The sequence below is a fragment of the Lutra lutra genome, chromosome X, assembly GCF_902655055.1.
Source record: "Lutra lutra chromosome X, mLutLut1.2, whole genome shotgun sequence".
Classification (NCBI taxonomy): Eukaryota; Metazoa; Chordata; class Mammalia; order Carnivora; family Mustelidae; genus Lutra; species Lutra lutra.
Window position 1 is genome coordinate 2,208,191 of NC_062296.1, and position 24,667 is coordinate 2,232,857.

The 24,667-nt window shown below is 44.3% G+C and overlaps 1 protein-coding gene across 2 annotated transcripts; it reads right to left on the reverse strand.

Moving 5' to 3' along the window:
• Positions 1–2,999: 2,999 nt before the first annotated feature.
• On the reverse strand, positions 3,000–23,305 carry LOC125092400 (PWWP domain-containing DNA repair factor 3B-like). Of its 2 annotated transcripts, none has more exons than XM_047716846.1 (3): positions 23,197–23,305; positions 7,555–7,738; positions 3,000–6,835 (listed from the first exon to the last, which is right to left on the reverse strand). In XM_047716846.1, exon 3 carries the CDS (start codon positions 6,614–6,616, stop codon positions 4,595–4,597), a length of 2,022 nt encoding a protein of 673 aa, XP_047572802.1. In that variant the 5' UTR covers positions 6,617–6,835; positions 7,555–7,738; positions 23,197–23,305; the 3' UTR covers positions 3,000–4,594. The 2 variants fall into 2 exon arrangements, with proteins under 2 accessions (XP_047572802.1, XP_047572801.1); XM_047716845.1 differs by lacking the exon at positions 23,197–23,305 and adding an exon at positions 15,557–15,647.
• Positions 23,306–24,667: the final 1,362 nt, after the last annotated feature.

Below are 24,667 nucleotides of genomic sequence, written 5' to 3' on the forward strand. Positions count from 1 at the left end.
AGTCAATCTCTTTTTAAATTTTTTATAGGTGTATTGAGAATTTCTATTTCCTCATGAGTGAATTTTGTTTGTTTGTTTCCAGGAAATGGTCCTTTTCGTCTAACTTTTCTGAATTTTGGTGTGCAATTGTTCATAGCATTCACTTGCCATCTTTTTTTTTTTTTAATCTCTGTAAGGCCAATAGTAATGTAGCCCACTTTCATTTCTGATTTTAATAATTGACTCTTCTTTCTTAGTATAGAATCAGTACTGCTTTAATTTCTTATATTGTAAGGAGATAGCGGCTTCATAGGCTTCCACGTGTGCCTTTCCAAATAATGGGACTTGTGCTAATACGAAGATTCTGCCACCTACCAAGTATATTATTACCAACTATATACTGAGACCCTGGAGGAAACAAAACAAAACCCTGGGTGATCCACAGAACCAATAGATTTCCCGTCAGATTAAAATGAAGCATAACTCCGTTATTATCTAGACTTCAGGAGCCCCTTTATAAGCATCTCTGCTCATATTCAATATATATATATATATATTTTTCAAATGCAGGTATCCTTACCACAGTGCACATTTACCTTGGTAAACAGACACGGGTTTTTGGGAAAGGTTTGGCTGGGCTTTTCTGACCTCCACCTTAATCAAAGGGCTCTGGGCCCGTGGGCTGACTTAGACCTGGACACTTGGTGGGGGACTACAATTTTCCACTGCAGCTGAGGTTGCTAGCATCAGTTTTCTGCTTGCCAGCTCTTGTTTTTTTTTTTTTTTCCTTATGAAAATCAAGTAATACCCCAGCCAGCTGTCCATACATCCAGACCCTAGAACATTACTACCTACTATCTATACTATCTGTATGTCCACAGGTTCTGGCCTTGCTGTCCAGTATGGAAGTGATGCCCTCCTTGCCCCAGTAGTTCTGTGCCACCATTGGGACCCTGCCTTTTCAGAATCCCGTCATCTCCATTGATTGCCAGTTCCACGCCAGCATCGCATGCTTCCAACCATGGTTTGCAGAGGAGAGTCAGCACTGAGCTCTTCAAAGATGTCAGGGCCGCTTCACCAACACCTTCCTTATTTGAGGAGTGATTTCCCCACCCTCCAAGGAAACGGCGGCTGGAGGGAGGATGTCTGATCTCACATTACGAATCCTGTCTAAAAACCTACTCCCCTGGACCTTCTCACCAATTCCTCAATTTTCTCTGCCTAGGAAGTTCCAGCACTTCCATGTCATTTACTATAGACTGTTGTTGCCCACGCTTGTACAATATGCACGTCAGGCTGCTGGGTTGGCCCCTTTAAGGACATCAACCCCCCCCCCCCGCCCGCCAAGTCACAGCTCTGTGCTCCCACATTAGTAAGTTCTCCTGATACTGACTTATATTCTGTTCCCTGTCTTGCGGGTCCAACATTCTCAAAATCCATTGGCACATGTATTCTCTCACTTCCTGCAACTACTCATGGGCCAGGTCCTACAGTTCCTTCTGAATGCAAGGCATTTCCCATCCGAACAAAACTGCCTTTTTTCTCTTGTGCTGTGTTCTTACCTAGTCTTACCTTCCCTTGTTAGTAGCCCGACAGTAATGGAAGTTAGCAGAGATTAATGTTGAATAAGAGAAGCAACATCTGTTTAGGTGGCTGCCCTAAATGAGGTCTTTGCAGGGTCTCCAGGAACAAGGAAGCTTCTCTAGTAGCAAGAGTTAGGGGCTGCTAATGCCCAGATGAGGTTTCAGGGGATTCTGGGTATTCAGTGTTCTCATGCTTGTCACCTTAGTGTGTCTCGGGGTTCCACTTTTTCTTTGTCAGATCCATACGTAAGTATGGAGACCTGTAAATCCTGTGCATGCCATCTCCATGCGGCTCTGCCAGCCAACAATTAGGGTCAGGGCCGGATCTTCCACCATCTGCCTTATGACTGGAGGAGTGGAGGTCTCCTTAATCCAGTAGGTTAGGGTGGGTGACAGGTTGGGCTAGCCCATCAGACACACACACACACACACACACACACACACACACACACACGATAGAGAACCAGTTTAGGGCCATCTTAGAGCCACCTTAACCACTGCTCAGGCTGGAAGGTATCTCAGCATCTACACAACCAACCCCCCAAATCCAGCTGCATACCCCAAATGTGATGCTGGTTCAAGTGGAGGAGAAGAGATGCATGTCCTAGGCATGTCTGCCCTCTTCAGTGAATGCGTCAGGCATAAGTGACACCCCAGGAGGGACCATCTGCTCTCCCTTCACCCCAAACAGACACCCGCAATCTCACAAGTATGGGAAAATCAGGAGTTCTGGTTTCACATATAGGCCATCAATCCATTATGTCGATAAATATTTCTCATTAAGAACATGAGGCAGAGCATCACAAATCATCTTGGAAATTAGATTGCCACCTGGGTCCCAAGATTGCCATCTTTCTATGGCACCTGAAATTCATCCTCAGATCAGAGCCTTAAACCACATCTTACTTGCTCTACTGACTCACAGTGCTATGGAGGGATGGATGGGTGGGTGGATGGATGAGGTAGTGAAGGAAATATTAGAATGTAGAGCCAGATATGGCTATATGAGAAGGCTGAAGTTGAGTGATATATTTGATTCAGAGAGACACGGTGTTTATAGGAGAAATAAAGTGTGTTGTTCCAGTGTACGAGGTCCACGTACAGCATGGAGATGATGAGTTTCCAAGTACTTTTCAGGACCATGAGGATGTCATGTGGATTAGCCCAGGCAGAATGCCTCAGGAGTCGTTGGTGTCTCTCAGGCAGAGTCCAAGGAAGGTTCTGATGGGCCTGAAGCTTACACAGTTTGGTAGGCCCTCTTCTAAAATTACAAAAACAAGCATGAAAGTGGGTATTTACTGAGAATGAGAAGAAATTTCATTACGGACTTTAAAATATGAGGACTAAATCACTGAGATTCCAAAATCGTGCGTGCGCGATGTACATGTGTATGTACATACATTACATAATATATAATATATTATGTACATACATTACGGATATATATTTAGAGGTACCAACTATGTAGTTGTACAATCTAAAGTACAATGGAGCGGAAGATCAAGGTAAAAGATACAATGGTTTTATTGTGAATCAAAACAGTGAACTCTTGCAAATTTCACACACACACACACAAATCACGTGGCCATGTGAATACATAACATGGGCCTGCGAGGGACAGTTGATTCCCTCTAAGAATAAAAATGCACTCAGGTTCGTGTTAAACCTTCAGTGTTTTCTTTCACACCAAGTTTTTAAAGTAAACTAGCTTTTGTGACATTTTCTCCCCCCTCAAAAAATGTTGTTTCAAGTTAGGATAACAATTCATGGACTTCAGAATTCATCTTGTAGAGATGTTTCGTTGTATTCTGACAATAGCCATGTTTAGCCCCATGGAGGATTTCCTGTTGCCCGTTTCGGAGTTCCCAGAACCTTGTCCATCTATATTGCTCAAGCAGCCTAGTGGGACTTTACCAGGCTGCCTTTATGACCGCTGGAACCTGTGAGGGCTCATCAGCGAATAAGTCAGAAGAGAAAGCTTGCTTGGTTTGAGACAATGACTGTGTTTTAGGGGACACAGGTCCAGAGCAAAGCGCATGCTTCCCTACAATGTGTGCCACTTAGATGGGCTCCTAGCAGTGAGCCTGGACTACCTAGGCTTCAAACAGCTAAGCTTTGTGTATGATTACTCTCGTTGTCTTCCACATGGGGATAAACCACCATGTGTAAAGCATCCGGTCAGTTAGGAAGACAGCCAGGAGCCTGTTTTAGGAAACCCTTTAGCCATCAAACAAGAGCTACTTCCCTAAGTGGAATCTGAGGGAAGCGTCGAGTCAGCAATCTTGCACAGGCTGACAAAAACTTTCCTGCACGTTGAGATTTCGTTCATCCACACGTGGACTGCGGGCAGATGACCCATGAACTTTGGATTCCAGACTGCTTTTCCAAGAACCATTTGAAGGTAGTGGCAATATATAGAAAACAAAACAGCTCTGCTGTTGGCTTCGCCCCTCAGGGCTATTTTTCCAAACAGATGAGCATGGCAGATCAAATTTAGGAATTACCTTGAGAAGGCGATCAGATCATTTATACTGAGGCCTTGCAGAAAGAATGAGAAATCCATGTGATGTTTCTGTAAACACCTATCTGAGATTTTAAAAACGATCGTGGCTCGATGTCTGACACAAGGGGTCTTTCACGTAGTAAAAGAATGTGCCTCCTATATTAAAATATGAAGTACTGTCAAAAGCAACGTTACGAAAACATCTGGATAATTACACGTCCAAGCAAGTAGCGGGAAGTACAACTGTTTGCAGCACTTAACATATTAGTTAAGCTTACAAACTAACAAACAAATTAACAGGTTAACAAACTAATTAACAAATTAGTTTGTGAAGCATTTGGGAACCAGACATGATGACGGCCGTGCTACCCACAGGTGCTAGAGATGGATCCAAAAGGAGTGCAGCATGTTCCCAGGGCCGCAAATTTACAGAATGTAATTTACATGCCGTACAGAATGGAAGGATCACACATTTCATACAGACAGGGCAGTGAGAGGTCTCCCTGCTAAAGTGTGAGCACAAGAAGAGTTATTTAGCTTTGCCCCTTGTTGCTGCTGTCTTTCTCATTCCCTTTAGAATATTTTTATCAAATAGCTCTTTTTCCCGGTAATGCACCGGTGGCCCCTTTAGGTACTTTTGTTCTGCCTCCTCGTAACCTAATCCATCAAGTGCAGCAATTGAACAAATGATTGCTTCTGGCAGAAGAACTTCCAGAACAAAACTCACCTTGTCATCTCTTGCCAGAGTCAGCATTTTCTTGTCTATCTGTTTGTAGATTTCTTGTAAATGTCTTACCACGACATCCAACTGGTCTTCATCCTCCAGGTATGTTTCAATGCAGATCACGTACCTGCTTGAATTCAGAAATGATGCCAGCCACCTGGACTGTTTCCTGCCTTTGACGATGTCCAGGAGGTGGTGATCGGCTCCCTTTCTTTTCACAATGAAGTCCACGAGCTTCTGGTTGGCTCGGTCCCGAGCAGCCCTCATCCGGTCCGGGAGAATTTTCTTGTGGGGCCTCCTCCCACCCAGGGAGGCCTCCTCCTCAGAATCTTCCAGGTCGGCATAATTAACCTTTGGGAAGTCGATCTCCACGTCCCCGTCCTTGATGGCTTTCCTAATTGGGTAACTGATATCAGCAGCATAATAGTCCAGGAAAGAGCCTGCAAAAGACCCACGACCGAGCCCTTCTCTGTAGTGGGAAATCAGGGAGAAACACCAGTTCACACTTTGCTCGTACACTTTCCCGGCTCTCTTCATTAGTTTTTCCTTCTCCTTACAGTCCAGATGTTTTAATCTTCGAAGAGGTACTTGAATGCCACTCATGTCACAGGGCATGTTTGCCTCAATCAAAAGCACCCTTGCAGTCTGCTCTGTTTGGCTGACACTCTTTACCACTGCTGGCCAAAATGGGTGATTCTGAAATTTAAACCAGACCATCATTCCTCCTTCAATGGGACAAGGCTCTTGTGGAAAAGCCATGCTTATCGGTTGCCCCATTTCCTTGCCGACATCCTTTCTAATAGCAGTGGTGGAGTTAACGGCCTTCGAGCGGACTGAAGGCTGAAGTTCTTGCGGCCCTTTCTCAAACTCTAGTACCTGCAGCTTCCTTTTTTTATTTGCGAGACGGAGTGAATAACGCAGCCTCGGGGGAGGGGCACTGGAGGATGCCGCCGCACCTTCCAAGCCTGGCTTCCGGGGACCCTCTCCGTGGTCCTCAACATTCCCGGAGAGGGCAGAGCATTCGGAGGAGACGGCCAGGGTCTTTGGGTAGGTGTCATGGGCCTCTTCTTTCAGAGCCTTGGGTACAGCGAGGTTGAAACCTGGTGGCGGAGATGGAAGGGTGCCTCCATCTTTAGCACCTGTACCCTCCTCCTTGACGGGGCGATGCAAGGCCCTGACTCTCAAGGTGTGCCTCTTTTCCTTGCCCTCTTTCTCATAATCATCTTCTGCACGTGATGGGAAGTTTGGGTACGCGCTGGAGCTTTGTGAGGGCTCCGCTCGTGTTTTCCTGGGAATAGGCGTGACGGTTCTGTGTGCCTGTGGTTGGCCACCGCCTGGGGCGTCCTCAGTCTGTGAGCATACCAGCAGCGATTTGAGTTTTTTGCTTCTCCTAAGACGCCTCAGTAAGCTCCCTTTGGGCTTCCGGAACTTTATACGAGATCGCTTTTGTGGTCCCCTTTGGGACGCTTTTGTGGTCCCCTTTGTGGTCTCTGGATCATCTGATGCTCTTGCTGGACCCAAATTCGCTCGCTCATTCAGAATCTCTAGGGCCACTGCAAGAGCGTTTCTGTAGGGCACTTCCTGTCCTGGTGGGACACTGGCCTTCGACTCAGCTATCAGCAAGGAGGCAACGTATTCAATTTGAGACTCATTTAGGATCTTTGTGTCTGTGGCTTTCACTTTAATTTTTTCGTCTACTGAGAGTATTTCAACTTCGAGAAGAAGTGCCCCTTTCCTCTTATGTCTTGGTGAGGTCCTAGCTCTGGACAAAACCTTTGCTGGCCAAACGTGGCCTTTCCAATTGCATAGGACATACTCAGCATCCATTATGATTTGAGATTCCTCTCAAGAGGTAATTAATAGAGGTCGAGATGTCTGGCCATCACACCCACAGGCACGGCAGGTCTTCCCTAAAACAATGCTCTTCACCACACCCTTTCGGCCTTAGGACCGCAAAGGGTTCCTAGCTTGTGTGGCCCGTGCTTCTTCACCTGAACCTCCCAGGTCGCGGGAACTTGTGTTTTGAAGGGACTATGCTGGAGAATACTGGAATGTGGGAAAGGAAAAGAAGAAAAGTATTAGGAAACAAATTCCTTCTGTGAAAGTAGAAGACCAATGGTCAATGAGAATTGATAAGAGCGCAAACAAAGAAATAGAAAGAGTGTGTCTCCGACAGGGGGTAAACCCATGGCAGCTATCGGGCGGAAAAATACAGAAGATACCAGAGGCGTCTTATAACCGTCCAAACCCAACTTCTTGCCCTGCTTGTTACTACTGCGTATTAAAGAGCGTCTGTATGGGGAGGTGGGTGTCACTTTCCAGATCTCATCTGTGTTACTGGACATCCTGCACCTTTTGTGCTCCCTGGGGCTCATCCTGGGGGAATGCTTTGGTTTTCCTTTCCTGGTGGGTGCTAATGCTGCCCGGTGCACCCAAGGAAGCCGGAGGTGATCTCCAGCCTACAGACACTGAATGTCAGCACAACATCGTGTTCAGGAGCCTGAGCTTAGAATCCAGAGGCTCACAAAGGTCATCCTGGGGGTTACTGGTACCGTCCTTCGTCAGGATTGCTGCAGGCATGGGCCATTGGCTGCACCATGTACATTTTCATTTCTCTGTGGTGGTTGAAAAGGCTGTTCCCCCTGCCTCCGGCACAATTTTGGGTAAGAAAGTGACTGTAGGGCGAGGAGCCAAATAAACCACACTCCCAATGTCAACATGAAATGATTGCAAATGAAGTGTTTAGTAAAAGAAGAACGTCTTACAGAACACCACGTGGATCGGGGGAGGTGAGGTTCTGTGAGCTGCATCTGTTGATTCACACACTCCAACTGCTTGTCCGGCAGACCCTTGACTCTGTTCTGTGCTTCTGAAGTGCACTGTCCTTCCAGAGATCGAATGACATCAACTGTAGATGCCCAGGACCTACCATGTACCTCTAATGTTAATCTAGAAAATCAGAAAAGCAGATGGGAAATTAAGCCAACAAAATGGGGATGGGTTCATCACTTTCCCTTCCCCAACTCTGGAATGCAGGCCATTCTGAAACAGAAAAAGAAAAATCAGTTAAATCTCATTTATAATGTGGACACGTCTATTTGCTTCCTTCTTTTGCGTTTCCAAGATATTTCGACGTTAAGCTACTTAGTTTAGGCCAGTCCTCCTATTTCAGAACTGTGGGAACTACTGCTTTCATGATAGTCTTTTTGTCTGCCTTGGAAGCACTGATTTAATAGGAGCAGCCAGTGTGTGTGTATGTGTGTGTGTGTGTGTGTGTGTGTGTGTGGTGTGTGTGTAACAAAAATGGGGTCTATAATGTAAGCGTGTCTTGGTGTTTCGCAAGTAACATTAAATGGGTTTGTAGAGAACACAAAATGGGTGGAGAGATATATACGGGAGGCCATACATTATAGATGCTTACTGTCAGTATGATGGCATATGGGCCTGTCACACGTTTCCTATGCGTCCATATACACATGCCTGCACATATTGCCTAGGACTACCTTTCTTCCCTCAAGCGCACATTTGATCACTGTTTCATGTGAATGCTGATTTTTGCATGGTTTTTGTGACTCTCTTTACAATGTGGTTTCTCTGACATTTTAAAAACTTTATTTAAACACATTTCAAACATTTAGATGTGTGTAAGGCCGAAGATGCAGTTGTTCTCTCAATCCCTCTCCCCGCCCCCCAAGAAATACCCTGTTAATGGGTTCTACTTCTCTGTATATACACTGTTCAAATGGGTATTATAACTCACAGATTGAGCTCATCCATTATCAGTTTCAAATGATATGTTTCATAGTACAAAATATTATTTCCCTAATAAATGCATGAATGCACAACTTTGTTCACACATACTCATAGGTATAACAAGAAATGTATGGCGACTGACTATACCTACTTTGGGGATAGCCCGCACAAACCTTTTCTTGCCAGAGTGTATGATCACGCGGGTATTGTGTCCTCTGCTTTAGAGAACTCAGTGTGCCGGCTCTCAGAACACAGGTGTCATGTGAGGACACAGAACAAAAGGGAGAAGGAAAAACGGGTGACTCAGCCAACTGCAGTCTCCCTGCAGCAGGACCCGCCAGCCCCTCATACAGGAGTGCCTGAGTCACCTCATCTCCAACCAGATAGCTACCCGTCCCCAAGACACACGCACACAACACACACACACACACACACACACACACACACACACACACACACTCAGAGTAATGACGTTAGAGGCCCAAGATGCCTGATGTTGATGCATATAATCCATGCTTTCTGCTCTACACACGCATGCAAATGTTTCTGCTTCTGGGGCAGATGTTATTTTTAGCTCCTTTCGGTTCCTTATTTTGAAAATACACATGGAATTATCTAAACTGTTGTTTAAAATTATAAAGTGGGGAAAATGTTAAGCATCAGTAATCTGATCACCTAGGAGGAATGCTAACTGCAACTATATGGGTCCAGAGACTCCCGTCATTTTTTATTCTGTTTATACATATTTTCTGTAAGATATTAAAAAGGGCTTTAAAAACCATACCACCTATTTGAATATCCTCTCCTATTCTCATTTGTGTACATCTATCTGTTCAACTAGGAAACACTTTAATGGAGTAACTTTCAGCGGACAACCAAAATGTCAACGGCAGTTAATTCTCCGATGACCAAAGCAATGCACCCTTCAGAGAGGCAATCGGAAGGGAAGGGTGTTAAAGGAAAATATTAAATCCTACATGGCCTTCTCACCATATGCTTTGGCCCATTGCCCAAATAACTTCCATTAAGGGTTGGTACACGATGTTGCAAATGATTTCCCTTTTATCTTTCGTACTAACAGGAGCGCAGCTCTCTTCTTTCCCCCCAAAGATGTATACAGGTGGGTGTATAGACAGAGAGATGACAGACAGATAGAGACAATGATATGTAAATCTTGATCCTCTTTCACACACCAGGAACAATGTATTAAAAACAGAACCTTTGCAGAGAGAGTCAATTATCATATGGTTTCACTTATTTGTGGAGCATAACAAATAGCATGGAGGACAAGAGGAGATGGAGAGGAGAAGGGAGTGAGGGAAATTGGAAGGGGAGGTGAACCATGAGAGACCATGGACTCTGAAAAACAATCTGAGGGGTTTGAAGGGGTGGGGGGTGGAGGTTGGGGGAACCAGGTGGTGGGTATTGGAGAGGGCACGGATCACATGGAGCACTGGGTGTGGTGCAAAAACAAGGAATACTGTCACGCTGAAAATAAATTAAAAAAAAAAAATCTCTGCACAGCAAAGGAAACAGTCAACAAAACAAAGAGGCAACCCATGGAATGGGAGAAGATATTTGCAAATGACAGTACAGGCAAAAGATTGATATCCAGGATCTATAAAGAACTCCTCAAACTCAACACACACAAAACAGATAATCATATCAAAAAATGGGCAGAAGATATGAACAGACACTTCTCCAGTGAAGACATACAAGTGGCTATCAGACACATGAAAAAATGTTCATCATCACTAGCCATCACGGAGATTCAAATTAAAACCACATTGAGATATCACCTTACCCCAGTTAGAATGGCCAAAATTAGCAAGACAGGAAACAACATGTGTTGGAGGGGATGTGGAGAAAGGGGAACCCTCTTACACTGTTGGTGGGAATGCAAGTTGGTGCAGCCACTTTGGAGAACAGTGTGGAGATTCCTCAAGAAATTAAAAACAGAGCTTCCCTACGACCCTGCCATCGCACTACTGGGTATTTACCCCAAAGAGACAGATGTAGTGAAAAGAAGGGCCATCTGTACCCCAATGTTCATAGCAGCAATGGCCACGGTTGCCAAACTGTGGAAAGAACCAAGATGCCCTTCAACGGACGAATGGATAAGGAAGATGTGGTCCATATACACTATGGCATATGATGCCTCCATCAGAAAGGATGAATACCCAACTTTTGTAGCAACATGGACAGGACTGGAAGAGATGATGCTGAGGGAAATAAGTCAAGCAGAGAGAGTCAATTATCATATGGTTTCACTTATTTGTGGAGCATAACAAATAGCATGGAGGACATGGGAAGTTAGGAGAAGGGAGTTGGGGGAAATTGGAAGGGGAGGTGAACCATGAGAGACTATGGACTCTGAAAAACAATCTGAGGGGTTTGAAGGGGCAGGAGGTGGGAGGTTGGGGAAACCAGGTGGTGGGTATTAGAGAGGGCACGGATTGCATGGAGCACTGGGTGTGGTACAAAAACAATGAATACTGTTATGCTGAAAATAAATTTTAAAAAATGATTTAAAAAAATCTCTGGAAAGCTGAAAAGAAAAAAAGACACAGAACCTTTGAATGACACTAAAGTAACCTTTAAAGTAACCCCCCAATCCTCAGAGGGCTTGGATATGAAAATGTGTCCAGAATTTTAGTTTACAACCATATCAAACATGCCTGCCCAGTAAAAATAAACAGAATAAAACAGAAGGGGAGGGACGCCTGGGTGGCTCAGTCAGTTAAGTCTCTGCCTTTGGCTTGGGTCATGATCTCAGGGTCCTGGGACTGAGTCCTGCATCTGGGCTCCCTGCTCAGCGGGGAGTCCGCTTTTCCCTCTCTCTCTGCCCCTTCCCCTCCCTCCCCACCCCCACTTGCCCACTCGCTCTTTCTCTCTCCTCTCTGTCTGTCTGTCTGTCTGGCTCTCTCTCTCTCTCTCTTTCTCAAATAAATAAATGAAATATTTAAAAAAGAACCTGGAAGGGAAATGGTACAAACAGCTCCTCCACAATCTATAACTTCACAGTCAATTCCAGACCATCAAGAAATAGAACCCTCAGATGGACCAGCTACGGCATTTAAGTCCTGGTAAACTTGTGTTCTATTCCATTTGCTCTTTGGTTAAGGAATGAAGAGAACTTGATGGCAATGGGTATTTATTTTTTCCAATCAACAGCCATGAGTTCTGGAAGAACTATTTTGGAAGCTTTATTCTTCAACTCCTTCCCCAGTAAGGGCTGTATAATCACTTCCAAAGAAAGAAGAAAACAATCCTCTGAAGGTCTTGTCTCAAAATAAGGGCACTTTCCTCGATATAATTCCCATACCACCCACTCCCCAGAGGCAGGCCTTCTCTCACCTTTACCCCAACACCCACTCATTCCTTCCCTACAATGACTACTTATTTACCGGACTTTGGTGGTTGTTGTTGTTAGAGGGAGCGGGGGAGGGGCATCAGGAGAGGGAGAGAGAGAATCTCAAGGAGGCTCCATGCCTAGTGTGGAGCCCGACGCAGGGCTCAGTCTCACGACTCTGATATCACGACCTGAGCCAAAATGAAGAGTGGGATGCTCAGCCGGCTGAGCCACCCAGGCACCCCTTGGAGTTTCTTTCCTTTTTTAAAAAAAAAAAATATATATATATTATTTATTTATTTATTTGAGAGAGAGAGAGAGAGAGAGCGTGTGCACGCACAAGTCGGGGCAGGGGAGGGGAAGAGACAGAGGGAGAAGCAGACTCCCCACTGAACAGGGAGCTAGGTTTTGTGATTTTAAACTGTCCCCCAAACATGTATATCCATAAAAAAAAAGCTGGCAGTTGCCCCTTTTATTATAAAGGCACATCTTGTGTAATTTCAGTTATAAAAGAAAATACGTTCTTGCCTATTTTTGCACCTTTCCAGTGCCAGATGAATTCAGCATGAACTTTCACATGTGAAAGTTGTTTTGTTTTGTTTTTTTTTTTAATTTCTTTTCAGTGTAACAGAATTCATTGTTTATGCACCACACCCAGTGCTCCATGCAATACGTGCCCTCCGTAGTACCCACCACCTGGCTCCCCCAACCTCCGGCACCCCCCCCCCGCCCTTTCAAAACCCTCAGATTTTTTTTTTTAAAGATTTTTATTTACTTATTTGACAGAGATCACAAGTAGGCAGAGAGGCAGAAGGGGGGTGGGTGGTGGGAAGCATGCTCCCTGCCGAGCAGAGAGCCTGATGTGGGGCTTGATCCCAGGACCCTGAGATCATGAGCTGGGCCGAAGGCAGAGGCTTAACCCACTGTGCCACCCAGGCGCCCCACATGTGAAAGTTTTTAAGCATTCATCGGGTTTGAGTTCCATTTGTAGAATAACGGAATGGGATTTGATATCTTTAAACCTTTCCCTTATGTTGTTCACTAGTTTCATAAATTCATAGAGGTCATGCCTGCTTGGAAATCTGGGCTACTTTTGTACAAACACTTAAATGGCAAATATTACAGGCTGGAAAATCATGACCTGGCCTCAGTTTTCTCAAAGAAGTGAAACAGTTAGGCTTGCTTCTTACCTACAAATGATCAGTTACAACACTAAATACACATACACCTTCAAATTGCCAAGATCTGCCTCCCAATTTTTCCTTAAGGAAGGAGGAACCGCAGCAGCTACGCCTGCAGGCACACACCACCAAGAGCCATCTACTCAGAGAAGGAGAAGCAGGAGTGCTTGAGCAAAGAACTATACAAAAGTCAAGGTTTCCCCCAGGGCCTTGCTTTAAGACTAGAGTGGCTTCCCTCCCATGCCTTTCGCAGACTCAGGTGGTTTCTCCCATCAAGTAGGCCAACTTTCTTCCAAAGATGCTCTGTTACCCCTCCAGACCCTATTACCGGCCACAGGGAGACCTCCGCCACCATCCATAACACTAATGAAATCACGCGCGGCATTAGGGTTGGACAAAATCAAGGACAGCCTCCTCTTTCCTGCAGGTGAGACCTCCATAGCTACTAATATCCAGGTGAGTGGACAAGGTGCGTATTTCAGAACGTACCGATTTCCCTGTGTCGTGCGCAAGAAGAAAAAGGTGCCCTCGTTCACAAGAGAAGTCATTGCACTGTAGCTTGTCACGACAACATTGGATATGTGCCAGGTGCTTGCTACCCATGGGGAAAGACTAACAAACCTATAATCTAGGCCAACAAGGGTGTGTTATGTCTCCAACACAAAGACTGATGGATGCAGACCTTCACGTACTGACTCAGGAAAAAAAATTCAGACCAAAAACAAAACAAAACAAAACCCCACATACCAAAAACCAAAAACCAAAAAAAAGCAAACAAACGTCTAACTAGAGGCCAATTAAGTACCAATAATACCCTTTATGTAAAGCACACATTCACAGGAGAGCAACAATATATACTTCATCTTAGGATACAGAAGACATGTAAATGCAAGAGAAAAGTCTAGAATGGTAAACAGAAATGTCATGGCATTGTTTCACCGAAAAGAGAAGAAGAAAAAGGATGGGAGTGTGTGGTGAGTGAGGGTATATATCATCGTTTTTCAAATGTTTCAAGATATTACAGGGAGGACAAATTTATGTATACAAAGGCACCAAAACCTTACTTTACAAAGATTCTAAGGAGATCCAAAATGAAATACTGGATGTAAGTGAACAAAAAAGGAGGCAAGGAAAATGATACCATACCACTGCAGAGAAAACAGTGAGAATAGACTTGAAATGCCTTTGAGGTATATTTTATATTGATCAAAGGAAATATTCATTATTAAAATGTATATATATATAACCACATAAGAGATATTGTATTGCAGCCCAAGAAGAGAGAAGTGTTGCTGAATGTATGAAGGAACAATAGCCAACAGTGTTCCAAAACAAAGAAAAACTATCGGGTGGTATACTGATGTGCCAACCTGCGAACATAATACATTTTCTCCCTTCCCACTCCCCCCGTCACGTGTGCACGCGCGCACCGCGCGCGCACACACACACACACGAAAAAAACACACACAAACAGGGCTAGGCTCATCATGGTAAAACTTCTAGAAACCAAAGGGAAAAGAACTGCCTTAAGAGCAAAGAGGGAAAAACAACATGACTAATAGGCGATATTCTCTTATTATTTTTTTTAAAGATTTTATTTATTTATTTGACAGACAGAGATCACAAGTAAGCAGAGAGGCAGGCAGAGAGAGAGGAGGGAAGCAGGCTCCCTGCTGAGCAGAAAGCCCGATGTGGGGCTCGAACCCAGGACCTGGGATCATGACCTGAGCCAAAGGCAGCGGCCCAACCCACTGAGCCACCCAGGCGCCCCTTCTCTTATTATTTTAATTAGAGAGAGCTTGACAGAATTATTTGGAGACCAAAAAAGAAAAAAAAAAAAAAGACAAAAAGGAACAGTGAGACAAGAGTGCCATGATAGGAAGTGTAGGCACTTGTAGTTCTGGAGAAACCAAGGGACGTTATGATGGTTCTGAGAAGCCATGACCTCTGAGGAGGAGACCTCAGAGCTTGGGCTCAGACTTTGTCTTTTAGGGATGTTTCTCAGTTTGTGTGTGTGTCAGCTACTCGGGGTGAGCACAGTATTATCCCCGAGGTTATGCAAAGTAACATTAGATTTTTCCAATCCTACCCATCTCCCTCGTTTGCTGACTCCTGATGTTCTCTCTCATATCGTACACATAGTAACTTTACTGTAAGTAGGTGTAAATGAGTAAACTTATGTCCTTAAAGGTTCATGGGACAATTGTTAAGCAGAGGTACACAATGAGAAATATTTGGGGATCTCTGTTTTCAAGAACTCAGGTAACAATGCCCTCGTGCAATGGTGTCACCTCAGGATAGCAAAATGGGACTGGGGTGTGACAGGTTATTCAATCACCTTAGCCCCCCCACAAGAGGAGCTGACATCCTCTCTCATAAAACAGGAGGGATTAGAGCTCTTAATGTCCAACTAAAGACCACACGCTGGCAACACATACAAACACACACACGCACACGCACGCACGCACACACACGACTCACATTGATAGCAGACACCGACTAGTCTTGATGTTTCTACAGTTACTCCATCTCTCCAGTCTGTAAATATCCTTGTTAAATGTTTCTGCCTCCAGGAAAGAATGGCCTACCCCAGTTGTCATGGAAACCAGAATGTCATCAAAACGTTCTCCCTGATGTTAGCTTTCTATGGAAACGAGGAAGTACTAACACATCCTCAGATGCAGAGCACTGATCTCACTCTCAGTCAGTTACACCCTGACCAACCCAATGAATGAATGAATGAGTGAGTGAGTGCATGAATGAATGAAATATTAGAGACAATACCCTATGTTCTCAGAAAAGGTATTGAGGGCAGGGGAGTTCTTGGAAAGTGGATTATGGAGGAAATAAAGTAGAAAGATAACAGCTTCGGTTTTCCCTTCACACACACACACACACGCACGCGCACACACACAGACACACACACACACACACACCCCACTTGGGATCCAGGCCCTGTTAAGGGCCTCCTTTCAACCTGCCAGGACACATGAGGCCAGGAGTGTTTGTGTAGGTGGGATCCAAGGACTCTCAGTCAATTTAAAATGACCCAAGAGGAGAAATCGTGTGAGGATGAAGGACCTGGATGTCTGTCAGTGGAAGGCAAACTAGAAACTCAGGACCAAATGACCCCGAGTCTACAGTTGGAAAAGTATATGTATTGACAGGGTTTTCAGGACACCAGTGATTCCTGAGAAGAGAGACAACTCCCCCAAATGTCCTTGATCTAGGACGATAGGGAGACAGAGATGAACCTCTCACATCTGGGATCTGTGCTCAGCCTGGACTGCTGCAACCATGCTGACAATGAATACTATGCTCAGAGACAGGGCTCCTATCATCAGGGCACACAGCACCCACTTCCTCTCCCATAGACATTTACATTAGGGGACAGAGCTGCCCTGTGATGCAGCTCTTCCTCCTGGTAATGAGCTCCAGGCAATTCTTCTGTGGCCAGTCCTGGGCAGTGATGTGCTGGAGACGGGCCCTTGGGAGGGGAGAGTGCAATTCCAGTTTCCAGGGTTTTCCCATTTCCGTGATGTAAATACTCCCATTATGGCCGACTTCAAGCCACTGACATGAGGTCACTGAATGCTGATTTGGCAAGTGATGCCCCACATCAGCCCCTCATGAGATGATGATTCCAGACAGACCCAGCACAGCCCTAGACCCCAGATTCTGGGGCCAGACAAAGCCCTCCCATTCTATATGCGATCCAAGAGAGACGTGCAAGCTGGACTTTTATTATTTTTTTTTTATTTTTTTTTTATTTTTATTTTTTTTTAGGATTTTACCTATTTATTTGACAGACAGAGATCACAAGTAGGCAGAGAAGCAGGCAGAGAGAGAGGGGGAAGCAGGCTCCCCACCGAGCAGAGAGCCCGATGCGGGGCTTGATCCCAGGACCCTGGGATCATGACCCGAGCTGAAGACAGAGGCTTTAATCCACTGAGCCACCCAGGCGCCCCAAAGCTGGACTTTTACATAACTGTGTGCCAACTGAATGAAGGCTTTCCCCAGGTTCTTAGTGTAGAGGAGAGGGAGAGAGATACCGAGACCCCCCTCCCCCCACCCTCCATGTAGCCTGTGTAGGTTTTGGGGAGGGAAAATAGTTGGGTGCATCCATGGTCGATCTTTTCAAATCAGACATGCTTTCTGAAAGACCGATGCAGGTTTGAGTCTCAGGTCTGCGTCTCCTCGCCTGTGTGACCTTCACATTGCGCCCTAACGTCCCTGTTCCCTAGGCTCCATTTTTCTCAAATCAGCTAATAGTGTCTCTGCTCTCAAAGGGCTGATTAAACTTCATGAAGGAACGGCAGACTTCGGCAGTGCCCGGTGGTCATTCTGGGAGGCCTTGGGGGTGGTCCCTGAGAACCCTCTGGAGGACCAGGGAGGCCTTCTTCTCCCTACGCAGTATCAGTGACTCTGGACGGCTTGGTTGCCTTTCCATTGAAACAACAGATTGCAAGAGGTGAAGTGAAGAGGCAGGTAAGAAAATCCAGGTCCTTCCTATTCAGGGAGGTATTAAATAGATTTGCAAAGATGTAAAACGATGCCATACTTTTAATACTTCTGTTTGTTTTCAAAAATGTGATTTTCTTTCCTAAAGCATATTTACGTGTAAGCAATCATGGGCTTAGTATTATTTTTAAGTGAATACATTAAAATGGGACTGCTTAGGTTTTGTTTTGTCTTGTTTTTTTTTTTTTTTTTTTTTTTTTCCCAAAACACTTCAACATTTTATTACAGTGGTCAAAGAAACACTATGTTTAATTAAAATATTTCTTTACTGCATTGAGATTCACATAACATTTTAAAGCATACCATTCAGTGGCATGAAGTAAATTTGCAGTGTTGTGAAACCGTCACCTCTTTCTTCTTAACAGAACATTTTCATAAGTTCTAAAGGAAATCTTACACCCATCTTATACCCAGTCACTCCTCACTCCCACCGGCCCCCAACCCCTGGCAACCAGAAATCTACGTTCTGTCTTTATGGGCCGGCTTATTCTGAATATTTCATATCAATGGAATCACACAATATGTAACCTTTTGTGTGTAGCTTATTATACACAGAATAATCATTTTTAAAGTTCATCTACATTGCAACATTCCCTTTTGTGTCTGCATAACATTCTGTTGTATGGCTAGTCCACCTTATGTTTATCCGGTCACCTGTTGATAGAAAACTGGGTTGCTTCCACTTTGGGCTGTTTTGAATAGTGCTACTATGAACATACGTGTTCATGTCTTTTTTGAATGCCTGTTTTAAACTGGGGGGTGTGGGGATATCTCTGCTGCACCATATGCTAATCGTATGTTTAAGCTTTTGGGGAACCACCCAACTGTTTTTATTTCTTTTTATTTTGTTTTGAAGATTTTGAATCTTGGAACACTACATCAAAAACTAATGGTGCACTGTATGATGACTAACATAACATAATAAAAAGTAAGTAAATAAAAACTACAGCAAAAAATAAAAGTAAAAATAAAGATTTTGTTCATAGCAGCAATGTCCACAATAGCCAGACTGTGGAAGGAGCCAATTTGCCCTTCAACAGACGAATGGATAAAGAAGATGGGGGGGGGGGGTCCACACACACAGTGGAATATTACGCAGCCATCAGAAAGGATGGATGCCCAACTTTGCATCAGCATGGGTGGGACTGGAGGAGATTATGCTGCGTGAACTAAGTCAAGCAGGGAAAGTCAATTATCACATGGTTTCACTTACTTGTGGAGCATGAGGAATAGCATGGAGGACGTTAAGAGAAGGAAGGGGAAAATGTAGGGGGAGAAATCGGAGTGGGGGACGAAGCACGGGAGACTGTGGGCTCTGGGAAGCTGAGGGTTTTAGAGGGCAGGGGGGTTGGGGGATGGGTGAGCCTGGCGATGAGTATTAAGGTGGGCACGGATTGCATGGAGCACGGGGTGTTTTATGCAAACAGTGAATCATGGAACACTACATCGAAAACTAATGATGTACTTCAGGGTGATTAACATAATTTTTTAAAAAGTTTTCATTTATCTGACAGAAAGAGAGAGAGCACGAGCACAAGCAGGGGGAGATGCAGAGAGAGAGAGAGAGAGAGAGAATGAGAGAGAGAGGGAGAAGCAGGCTCCCCGCCGAGCAGGGAGCCCACCACGGGGCTCGATCCCAGGACCCCAAGATCAAGACCTGAGCCGAAGGCAGATGCTTAACCATCTGAGCCACCCAGGCGCCCCTCCCCAAACTGTTTCTAACGGTGGCTGTACCATTTTAAATTCCCACCAGCAGTGTATAAGTCTTCCAACTTCCCCACATTCTCAAGAGCAGTTTGTTATTTTCCCCCTAATGTTAGACATCCTAATGGGTGTTAATACCTATTGTTGGGTTTTGATTTGCAATTCCTAATGACTAATCATATTGAGCATACTATCATGGTAGCCATTTGTATATCTTTCTTGGAGAAATATGTTTTCAGATCCCTTTCCCATTTTTATCGTTTGCTTTGTCATTTGGTTGGAGTTGTAAGAGTTCTTTATATAATCTGGTTACTAGACTCTCCCTAGACCTATGATTTGCCAGTGTTTTCTCCCATCTTGTAGGATACCTTTTCTCTCTCTCTCTCTCTCAACATTGTCTTTAAAAAAAAAAAAAGACTTCTGTTTTATTATTTATTTGACAGAGAGAGAGACAGCGAGAGAGGGAACAGAAGCAGGGGAGTGGGAGAGGGAGATGCAGGCTCCCCGCTGAGCAGGGAGCCCGATGCGGGGCTCCATCCCAGGACCCCAGGATCAAGACCTGAGCCGAAGGCAGACGCCTAACTGACTGAGACACCCAGGTGCCCCTCAATAGTGTCTTCTAATGCAAAAATACTTTCATTTTGATGAAGGCCAACTTACCTATTTTTTTCTTTGTTGCATTTGGTCTAGTATTTAAGAGATCCAAGGTCATGAAGGTTTACTATGACGTTTTATTCTGAGAGTTTTATAATTTTAGCTCTTATATTTAGGCGTTCTGTGTATGGTGTGACTATAGTGTCCAACTTCATTCATTTGTGTGTGGATATACCATTGTCCCAGAGGCACTTGTTGAAGAGACGATCCCTACCCCTCCCCTCCCCCGGCTGGAGGGTCATCATCAGTCACCTCTCACCCAACACATTGGTGAGCTTACAAGAGCCAGTGAAATGTTGAACAGCACAAGGAAGGGAATTAGAAACAAAACATATTTCACTGGCTAAGCATTAGCCCGCTAACTTGAAGTAGTCAGTATGAAAGTGGGATTGGACGGAATGAAATATTGAAGCTTTGCTTCTAAATCTTAGATGAAAGAAGTAAAACGAGTGACTAAAACCAGGAAGGAAAAAAACACACACACACAAAACCAAACAACCCAGGGCTAGTAGCAAATTAAGGCAGGAACAAAAAAGTGAAATGTTAAAGGAAAATAATATAGGGGGAAGAGTGGGAGAGAGAGGAAGGGAGAAGGAAAGAAGCAGAGAGTATCCCCCAATTTCAAACTGTATAGTATGTCTCAGTAGCAGAATGAAGTATGAATTCCATTTTCTCCGTAAGTTTTATATTTTGTGAAAATTATTCTACCATGAGTATTTATTGCTTTATTAGTTAGAAGAAAGACTTAACAGTAGAATTGTATTAAATTGTTTTTGGAAAGTGGAATGTTTTTTTGTTAGCTAACCTCTGGAGAGACACCTTGAAAATTCATGAAATCCTCCTGTAAGAAATCAAAACATGCATGGTGCAATGGTCTACAGATAGGAGTCATCCAATACCTGTGTTTTTGTGTAGTCGGATGACAACTGAGATGCATCCGTTTGAATTCCCCTTAAAAGTTTAGTACAGACAAGTTCAAGTTTGGTGTTGGAAAAAGTCAAAAGATGTTACAACTCAATCTTGGTTATTCATGGAGCAGATACTCCACTAATGTCCTCTGTTCCTATTTCTTTCCTGTTTTCAGGGTTTTTTTTTTTAAATTTTGATATACTATTTTTATTATATGTATGTATGTATGGGTTTTTCAGGTTTTTTAATAGTTTTCTAACATCCATGGACTACATTTGCAAAACAAAGACAGTGGTGTTAGGAAGCCACCAGATGGAGATGTTGAGCTGCCGTTGTTAATGACAGTCAGGTCCTCCTTGACAAATACAGTGGTTCCAAATTTAGTGGGGTTGAGAGCAACCTGGAGAATTTATTTAAAATGCAGATTCCCAGTGCCCGCTCACACAGTTGATTGGGCAGGCCTTGGACAGATCCAAGGAATCTGGACTTTAACCCTCTCTTTTCCGTGATTCTGATACAGGCGATCCCATGCACCACTCTTTGAGAAACTCGGACGTAAATGGCCATTGAAACCATGGACATACACGGAAGCATTTAGGGAAAGGGTATAAATTGAGAAAAGAACCATGTAAAACCAAGTCCTGAGGAACGCCATCACGTGAGGGCTCATTTGAAAAGAAGGAGCTAGAGGGATGCCTGGGTGGCTCGGTCGGTGAAGGGTCTGCCTTCGGCTCAGGTCATGATCTTGGGGTCCTGGGATGGAGTCCCCTGTCAGGCTCCTTGCTCAGCGGGGAGCCTGCTTCTCCCTCTCCCTCTGCCTGCCTCTCTGCCTGCTTGTGAACCTCTCTCTCTCTGACAAATAAATAAATAAACTAATCAATCAATCAAATAAAATACATAAAAATAAAACAACAAACAAACAAACAAATAAAATCTTCAAAAAAAAAGAAAAGAAAAGAAGGACCTAGCAATGGTAATAAGAAGTTGCCAGAATGAAAGGGGATAGCAGGAGAGTATGCAGTTATGGAGGCCAAAGGAGAACAGGGGGAGTGGAAGGAAAAAAAGAAGAGAGGGGTCAACCAGAACTGCACGCAGTTTTTTTGCTTTTATTCAAACATCTGTCGTCCTCTCTGACTTCTGTGGGAGAAATACTGCCTTAAAGGATAAGAATGCCCTGGAGACATTTGACATACCCTAAATAATTCGTATACTTGGACGGTACGTTTCCCGTCCCGAATCCACGTTTGTTAATGAAATGTTATATGTAATCCTGATGATGAAAATATTTGTTTTTTATGCTTTCAAATATATGGCAGGCACAAGTTTGCATTCAGTGTTTGATATTCAGGAAACTGTGTACCAGTGGCTAAAAGAAGTGGCCATTATAATGGCCACATAATAATTATTATAACATACTCGCAATTAAATAGAATTAATTATGAACATTAATGTCATTATACTGTTACTAATATTTGAGTGCTTGCCTTATATTATTGAGTGCCCATGAGTGTTTTTATGCATTACTTCCCTTAATTTCACCCAAAATATTATGAGACAAATACTATTGTTGTGCCTTTAGGATAGTAAGAAAGTCAGCGAGGCTTAGAGAAGTCAAGAGATTAGCTCACTGCCTCACAGTCCATAAAGTGGGATGGCCTTGTTTAATTTCATGCTGGACTTTCAGTTCAGGCTTTGAGCATTTTTGTGAGTTTTCCTTTAAGAAAACCCAATGTAGTCAAGTTTTAGATTAATTTTAGAAAGGCACAGGTTGCAGGGTCTTCCAGCTCACCACCTAAGTCCTTGCACTCCTCTCCACCTAAAATCCTTGCACTCCTGTAAAATCTTGCAGTCCTGGGCCCCCAATTAGACATCCTTTCCCAGCTTTCCTTGCTGCTAGATGTGACTGTGTGAATGAGAGCCAGGCAACGGGATGTCAGGGGAAATGATGTGTGCCACTGCCAGACCTAACTCGTAGAAACCTTGTACCTGGTGCACCTCTCTGCTCTTTTCCCCTTTGAGCAAACTGCAAAGCGGGCCACCTCCAGGGCAAACGTGGAAGCCACGTGTTGGACGTGGCAGACTTTCTGACAGCCCGGGTCCCTGTAGACGTGCACGGATAATGCCCACCAGGAGGACATACTCACTTTCCCAGAAATGTTACAGGAGAAATAAACGAAGTAGTTTTGAGTCATTAAACGTGTTTGGGCTTAACTGTTACAGTAACAGTCCACCACACCTGATACGAGTTGGGTAAAAATAAATTCCAGTTATGCACGGCTCTATCATTATGAATTGCATCTTACTGCATTTTGAATAGGGGCTCGGACAAATACCTTTATTCCTGGTGACACACAGTAGGAATACGTCATTCAGGGCTGGTACCACAGCTCACGGAGCCAGGATCTTTTTTTCCTTCTTGTCGCTCTATGCTTAGCTGTGGCTTTTGTCTCCAAAGACACAGACGTTGTATCCGTATTGCTGGCAAGAGAAAGGGGAAAGATCAAAGCGGGGAACCAGCTGCGTCTTTCCAGTTCAAGAAGCTTTCCGAGGAATGCCACTGGTGCCATCACCAGGAGCTGGACTGGGCCATGTGCTCACCTCTCTATGCGATGGGGTCAAGGTTCTGTTAGCAAGGATGAAAGGGTGAAGGATGGAATGCTTAGGTAGGTACAGGACCCTCCACAGCACTTACCTTACATTATCTTTACTAATTACCCAAACCCCTTGTGGCAGCTTCCTACAAATTCAGATTCCCCTCCTCGTGGCAGCCATAAAGAGTCAGAATGTCCCTGAAAATTTGGAACCGGAAAATAGTTGTTGAACTACCGATCTTTGCCCTGCCGAGGATAGCCCCTTTTTGCTTGTCACCTGGTCTGGTCTGCACGAACTCTTCAGTGGGTTTGTCATTTCATAACGTTTAGGTGCCCTCCAAAATGTCAAAGATAGTACCTCCCCCGATTAACTTGTTTTGAAATTTACATCAAAAACAACAACTTTGTAAAGGACCTCCACATCTACAGTGACACTCTTCAAACCATTTTCTGTGTTACTGGAAGAGACAGCACTGCTGGAGATCATGATTTACAGCTGAAGATGTGGTTTATTCCCAGAGAGGCAAAGTGACACAAAACAGTGACGGGCGAGGGCCAGGGGAGAGCAACGGGTCAAAATACCAAAGGTCTGGCCCTAGCTCTACTGAGCAGCTCTGCAAACTTGGGTAAACATTTGTACTCTTTGATCCTCGTCCTCTTAAATTATAATCTGGCCTTACACTAATTCTTCTTCCAGAGGGTTATTGAGGTAATTAAATGAGTCATGGGTATGTATACTTTCAAAGGGCAGTAAAGCCCACAGAAGTGTTTTTTGCTTTTTGTTTTTTGTTTTTTAATTTATGGGCAGACAGTGGCCAATATGAATTTTAAGTTCCAAATCTGGTTGGTAGAGTTGTGCAGGTTTCCTGCATGGTCAAAGTGAGGCAAAATAGTACAGTCTCATTAGCACGCAGATGATTGGATGACAGTGCAGTGAGAGGAGAGAGGCAGCACAAGTCACAGTGGCAGGCAAAGGAAGGAGTGTCAAGCAAGACCTGACAGAGAAGCTGGCTGAGCTTGTTCAAAGGCCCAGTGGCAGGAAACAGCAATGGTGTGCTTGAGGAAACGGTAAGAAGCTCAGGATGGAGAGGATAAAAGGGGAGTCAAAGGAGGCAAGATGCTAAGTGTCCTCATATGTAGAGTAGACCCTCTTGTGGAGGCTTTGAGGAATGGCTGAAGGAACTTAGGCATCACAGTGTAAGCTAATATCCAA

Bases quoted from the DNA above. Each gene is read 5' to 3' on its own strand.
- LOC125092400 (XM_047716846.1), bottom strand. From the start codon at position 6,616: ATGGATGCTGAGTATGTCCTATGCAATTGGAAAGGCCACGTTTGGCCA.